The sequence below is a fragment of the Trachymyrmex cornetzi genome, unplaced genomic scaffold (genome assembly GCF_001594075.2).
Source record: "Trachymyrmex cornetzi isolate Tcor2-1 unplaced genomic scaffold, Tcor1.1 scaffold446, whole genome shotgun sequence".
Classification (NCBI taxonomy): domain Eukaryota; kingdom Metazoa; phylum Arthropoda; class Insecta; order Hymenoptera; family Formicidae; genus Trachymyrmex; species Trachymyrmex cornetzi.
The window spans coordinates 128,843-135,974 of record NW_017299245.1 but is presented as its reverse complement, the minus strand read 5'-3'; the positions used below and the strand labels follow the sequence as shown (position 1 = coordinate 135,974).

The following is a 7,132-nucleotide window of genomic DNA, read 5'->3' as shown; positions in this document are numbered from 1 at the left end:
TATTCTTTGTACTTTTGAGCAAAATACATAATGGTTAACGCCGAATCGTCTAAAGTGTCGTCATTCCAATAAACAGTTCTACATTTTGGGGGCTCAGCCGGGATAGTGCCAGATGAATGAGTCGAAAGTGTCTGAAGAATTGGGAACTGTGTGCGACGACATCGGCACCGGCGTGTGCTACGCAGGACAACGGTAGCTGTGATCGAAGACGTTGATCCAGAAGACGAAAGACGAAAGACGAAAGACGAGACGAAAGAAGAAAGACGAAAGACGAAGGACGAAAGACGAAAGACGAGACGAAAGAAGAAAGACGAAAGACGAAGGACGAAAGACGAAAGACGAGACGAAAGACGAAAGACGAAGGACGAAAGACGAGACGAAAGACGAAAGACGAGATAAAAAAGGAAGACGAAAGACGAAGGAAGCAGAAAGAAAGAAGACGACGAAGGAAGCGGAAGGCGCGAAAAGACGTAAGGAAGGATCTAGAAGGTTCGAGAAGCATCGGACGCCATATTGAAGGCGCGAAAGACGCGGGACAGTGTATGCGCAAAAGCTACAGCGCATATACACGACGGAGAAACACGACGTGTAAGTGAGAAGTGAAGTTACGATACGAGAACAGTTCTTTGAGTGCCGAATACAATGGAGTGCTTAGGAGAAAATGAAAGAATCAGGAAAAATATCGCGACAGCTCCCGCGAAAGTGATTCAGGCGTTCCATAAATTGGTGTTTGGCGAAGCAGGCGATCGGAAAAACCGTAACCGATTGAGAAGTTTCAGCGGATTTACATTTCAAGATGGAGGGAGCGACTATCACGGTAAAGTTGCACTTATCCAGGAGACTTTTACGGAGCGTGATCTGATAGCGATCTGCAACATTCTTTGTTTGGATTACGGAGGACTGAAAGAAGATATTGCCAAGCGAATTTGCAAGAGCTTGATGGATTTTCATATACTCTGTCAAAATGATGATGATTCCGACGACGATGGCGACGACGATGAAGACGCGAGTAGTAAAAGTGATTACGTACCCGCGAACGGTATGGGTAACGAAAACACTGGGGTGAACGAAGTAGGAAATGCTGGATTCCATGCAAGACGTAACGAGTTACCAGTGATACAGCAAGAGAGGGAAGCAGCGAGGCGTAGAGATTTTGCGCTGACATTTCGAGACGTGGAAGGCTCTATTAGGAATTTTGATGGTAGTGACGCCTATCCGGTTGAACGATGGATAGCAGATTTTGAGGACACCACAACGCTTTTTGGATGGACTGAAATGCAGCAGCTGATATTTGCTAAACGATCTTTGACAGGACTTGCGAAACTTTATATTCAGAGCGAAGGTGTGGTGAAGAACTGGAAAACCTTGAAGGCTATGCTGAAAGAAGAATTTTCCACTAAAATAGACAGTGCTTTGTTGCATCGAATGCTGTCTGAGAGGACGATGAAGAAAGGCGAGAAGCTGCAAGAATATTACCTAGTAATGAAAGAATTAGCGGCCAGGGGAACAATCGAAGACGAGGCATTGATACGATATGTCATCTATGGTATTCAGGACGACGAACGAAACAAAGCGATTCTTTATGGGACCAAAAAATTGCGTGACTTCAAAGAGCGCTTACGGGCATACGAGGAGATATGGGAGGCGAACCAGACGCAAGCTCCTAAGAGTATCCGGGGAAAGGTGACAGCGGCAAAGAAGACGATGCAGGAACAATCAAAGAAGTCAGAGGTCCAAACTAAGACGGTACGGTGCTATAACTGTGGTGATGTCGGGCATGCATCTAAAGACTGTAAGTCGAAAACGTTAGGGCCAAAATGTTTTAAGTGTAACCAATTCGGACACAGGTCCTTTGAATGTGTTGCGAATGCAGAAAGTAAGAAAGTAAATAACGATAGAAGCAAGGCGTCAGTAAATAGTATTTCGGTTGCGCCGAATAATGATATATGTAAACAGGTAATAGTCGGTGACTTAAAAGTCCGTGCTTGTCTAGATACGGGTAGTCGCGTAACATTTATCTGCGAAAGAATTTATCATGAGTTAAAGGAACCTACTCTAAATAGCGTTCAACTTTCATTAGTCGGATTCGGTCAAGCCGAAGTTAAACCGTTAGGATGTTTCCAGACTATAATTAAGATAGACGACGAGGAATTTTCAGTTAAAGTATATGTAGTTCCGAATTCCGCTATGACATTAGACATGATTATCGGGCGTGACGTGTTGCTACAAGCCAATGTTACTATCGCTAAGGGTGAAGTGACAGTTACGAAAGAAAGACAATTTGTTTTTTTAGCTGACATAAATGTAGGAGATGAACCCTCGTTAGATATTGGTGAGCAAGTGAATGAGAAGATAAAAGGCGAGATTAAACATATAGTGACGAATTATAGACCCGCTAAATGTAAAACAACGAACGTCGAAATGAATATTGTTTTAAAGACGGAGGAACCGATCTATCAACGACCGCGGAGATTACCTGCGATAGAGCGCGATATCGTTGAGAAGCAAGTGCGTGATTGGGTGAAGGACGGCGTAGTAGAACCTTGCTCTTCCGAATACGCCAGCCCAATAGTGATTGTAAAAAAGAAGGACGGGTCAGTACGCATTTGTGTTGATTATCGTAAGATAAATCGGGTGATAGTAAAAGATAGGTACCCGCTACCTCTTATAGAAGATCAATTAGATAAATTGCAGGATGCAAGAATATTTAGTACTTTGGATTTGCGGAATGGGTTTTTTCATGTAGATGTAACAAATGACTCCCGCAAGTATACATCATTCGTGACTCACTGTGGACAGTATCAATTTTTAAAAGTTCCTTTCGGGTTGTGTAATTCGCCGTCAGTTTTTCAACGATTCATAAATTGCGTGTTCGCGAAAGAAATTGCAGAAGGGATTGTTATTCCATATTTGGACGATTTGATCATTGTCGCGCCAGATATTGAAGAAAACATTAAACGACTAAAAAGAGTATTGCAAACGGCTAGTGAATACGGACTCGAAATTAATATTAAGAAATGTCAATTTTTGGTAGAGCGTGTTGTATTTTTAGGATATGTTATAGAAAACGGTGCATTACATCCATCTCCAGATAAGTCACAAGCAGTTGCCCTTTTTCCGGAACCAAAATCGCTAAAAGATGTTCAGAGCTTTTTAGGCCTGACTGGCTATTTTCGTAAATTTATTGCTAATTATTCGACTATAGCAAAGCCGTTAAGTGATCTTTTGCGCAAAGACGAAAAATTCAGATTTACCAGGGAAGAGAGTAACGCGTTTTGTTTGTTAAAGGACGCACTTATTAAGAAACCTGTGTTAAAGATTTATCATCCGCTTTATGAAACAGAGTTACATACGGATGCTAGCCAACACGGTTATGGAGCCGTTTTATTACAAAGATCGCCTGAAGATCAAAGACTTCATCCGATTCACTACCTAAGCCGTAAAACAAGCGACGCTGAAAGTAGATATCCTAGTTATGAATTAGAAGCTCTCGCAATTATCACTGCGTTAAAGAAATTTAGAGTCTACTTGCTAGGTATCGAATTTAAAATAGTGACGGATTGTGCTGCTTTTCAGCGAACGATGGAAAAGAAAGAATTATCATTAAGAATAGCGCGATGGGCTTTGATGCTCGAGGACTTTAAATACACGATTGAGCACCGAGCGGGCACTAAAATGAGGCACGTCGATGCACTTAGTCGATATCCTATTATGTTAATATCCACAGGCGAAACTACGTTAAAAATACAGAAGGCTCAGTATAATGACAGTGGACTCATACCTATATTTAAAATATTAGAAAGCCAACCATACGAAGATTATTTTGTTAAGTCAAACATGTTGTACAAATCGCAAAACGGTCTAGACCTTATAGTAGTACCCGAATCGATGCATAATGAAATTATAAAGATGATCCATCAGAAGGGTCATTACGCGGTTAAAGTTACGGAAGAACAAGTTAAGCAAGAGTATTTTATACCAAATCTAAGATCGAAGGTTGAACGATGTATCGTCAATTGTGTTCCGTGCATATTAACGAATAGAAAGAGTGGAAAACAGGAAGGTTTCCTTCATCCTATTGTGAAAGGCGATACACCTTTTCACACATATCATATTGATCATTTGGGTCCTTTACACTCGACTAACAAGAATTATAACCATATTCTGGCGATCATCGATAGTTTTAGTAAGTTTGTTTGGCTATACGCCACTAAGTCAACGACGACCAAAGAAGTAGTTAGTAAGTTAGAGATACAGAAGGTCTACTTTGGAAACCCGGTTCAAATCATAAGTGATAAAGGCTCCGCTTTCACTTCAAACGAGTTCAAAGTATACTGTGAGTCAGAAAATATAAAGCACTTAACGATAACCACCGGATTACCCAGGGCCAATGGCCAGGTAGAAAGGCTAAATCGTACAATTTTGTCGGTCTTGAGTAAATTAACGGTAGATGCACCAGACAAGTGGTATAAGCATATCGGTAGATTACAACAGATAATTAATTCCTCCTTTCACCGTAGTATCGGAACTACTCCATTCGAATTGCTTTTCGGTACAAAATTACGGAGTAAAGTTGATTTTCGTCTTAAAGAGTTAATAGAAGAGGAATTACGTGATCAATTTCAGGACGAACGAAATGAATTGCGGAATGCTGCAAAAAATCAAATTTTAGAAGTTCAAAAAGAGAATCGCCGAAACGTATAACTTGCGTAGAAAAAAACCGACTAAATACTATGTAAACGACTTGGTAGCAATTAAGCGTACCCAACAGGGTCCAGGTTTGAAGTTGAAACCTAAGTTTCTCGGTCCTTACAACATAACTGATGCTAAAGCAAATGATACTTATAACGTAGAGCGTGTCGGGACGCATGAAGGACCTCTCATTACTTCAACATGTGCAGAGTATATTAAACCGTGGACAACCAATAAGTTGCTGCCCGAGTCGGTCAGCGGTCAGAATAGCCGAATGTAGGAGCGCTTCTCTGGTATTCAGTACCATGTGCAGCTAATCGCGATAAGCGAGCGCCACCGCGGCGCTATAAGCGAGTAGTAGAGAATAAGTATGTGATCGAGAGAGATCCTGCGTACACGTGAAGCGAAGCATTGTATTATTATTCCTTGTACTTTTGAGCAAAATACATAATGGTTAACGCCGAATCGTCTAAAGTGTCGTCATTTCAAGAAACAGTTCTACATAACGTACATACATGTCAGTTGTAAAATTTCTCACTCATAGATATAACATATATTATATTTACAGCTAGAGATGAGAGGTAATAGGTTATAAAGTGCAATTATGAAGTATTGATATCGTTATCGCGGGGTGTTAAAGGAGCTTGATTAGCTTTAGCAGCTACAATACCAATATTTTATAACTAAAATATATAACATATATTATATAACAAATGTTAGATCTATATATGTTTAAGTTAAATGTTGCACAACCGTGTAAATTATATATCTGTTGATTATTTTGTTTTTTATATATCTGTGTTTGCTAGAATATTAAATATATATTTATTTTAGCATTAAATGACAAATAAATTAAATGATTAAAGAATTAAATTAAATTTTTTTCTGTTTATTTAGGAAATGAATTCTTTCAAGCGACAAAAAACGTTAGATTTTTATATAAAATCTGGTAAAACAGAATCCAATATTCCTTCTTCAGTTATTTCCTCTACTTCTGTATCTAACGAATCTTCAATGGCTTCAGTTGTACATGATGACTTTTGTACTAATTCCACATTGCAAATTAATAGTCCATCTACATCTGAGAAACCTTATACTTCAACAGTTTCACATGAAGAAGATTTTATTGATTGTACTAATGAGTATTATGATATTGGACGATATAAGGAAAAATCTAATATTACTGATTTTGTCAAGAAGCGGCTTCTAGAAAATCCATTTTGTTCACCAAAAAATTATGTTTTTCCTTTTTCCGAGCATAACAAGCAAGGGAAAGTTGTGAAGAGGTACTTAAATCAATCGCATTTAGATAAATATTCGTGGTTAGTGTATTCTCCGTCAATGAAAGGTGTATATTGCAAATATTGCTCGCTTTTTGCATCTAATAAAGTAGGTGAAAATAGATATCAAATAGAATCTGGTATGTTAGTTTCAAAGCCACTTATAACTTTTTCAAAACTCTTAGGCAAAAACGGTTTGTTACAGAAACATCAAAATAACAAATATCATATAAATTCAGTTGAATCAGCAAAGTTATTTTTAAACTTATATGACAAGCCCCAACTTGAAATACAAAATATTTTATCTGAAACTCGTCTTGCCCAAATTAATGAAAATCGTCAAAGATTATTGCCAATAATTGATACTGTAATAACATTAGGAAGGCAAAATATAGCTTTCAGAGGTCATAGAGACGATGGTATCTTATTAGATACCTCAAATACCACATCAATAGCTAACGAAGGGAATTTTCGAGAAATTTTGAAGTTACGAATTCGAGCTGGGGATAAAATACTAGAAAATCATTTAAAAAATGCAAGTTCTAAAGCTACTTATATTTCCAAAACGACACAAAATTCGCTTATAAAATGTTGCGGTGAGGAAATTATGCATAACATAAAAAGTTTCCTTAATTATTCAAAATTTTATTCTATTTTATTTGATGAAACTACAGACATATCTACAATATCTCAAATGAGTGTTGTGATTCGATACATTTATAATTCAGAAGTAAGAGAAGATTTTATAGGATTTTTCGATTTGCATTATATAAATTTTGGAACAGAATTTCTGAAGAATATTATCGCATAAGTACATTCATTCCTATGCTTGACGAAGTAATATTAGATATAAAAACGCGATTCGATCAAAATACTACTAATGCATTTAAGTTATACGTATTAATTCCGCAATATTTAGTGGAAATGGAAACGGCTGATTTAAATGCAGCATTGTCAGAGTTATGGTCAAAATACTTTTCAATATTAATCGAATGTAATCCTTTAAATTCAGAAATTTGTTTTAAATCTGAAGTGACTATGTGGAGAGCAAAATGGATTCGAGAAAATGATAATCAGTTGAAATCTTTACAAGATGTTTATGTTAAGTGTGATGAAGAAATTTATCCTAGTTGCAAAACACTACTTAAAATATTGCTCTG

At 37.7% G+C, this 7,132-nt stretch overlaps 1 protein-coding gene across 1 annotated transcript; it reads left to right on the top strand.

Moving 5' to 3' along the window:
• Positions 1-112: 112 nt before the first annotated feature.
• On the top strand, positions 113-517 carry LOC108764678 (UPF0329 protein ECU05_1680/ECU11_0050-like). Its single transcript, XM_018513017.1, has 2 exons — positions 113-172; positions 221-517. Exons 1-2 carry the CDS (start codon positions 113-115, stop codon positions 515-517), a joined length of 357 nt encoding a protein of 118 aa, XP_018368519.1.
• The last annotated feature ends 6,615 nt before the right edge of the window (positions 518-7,132 follow it).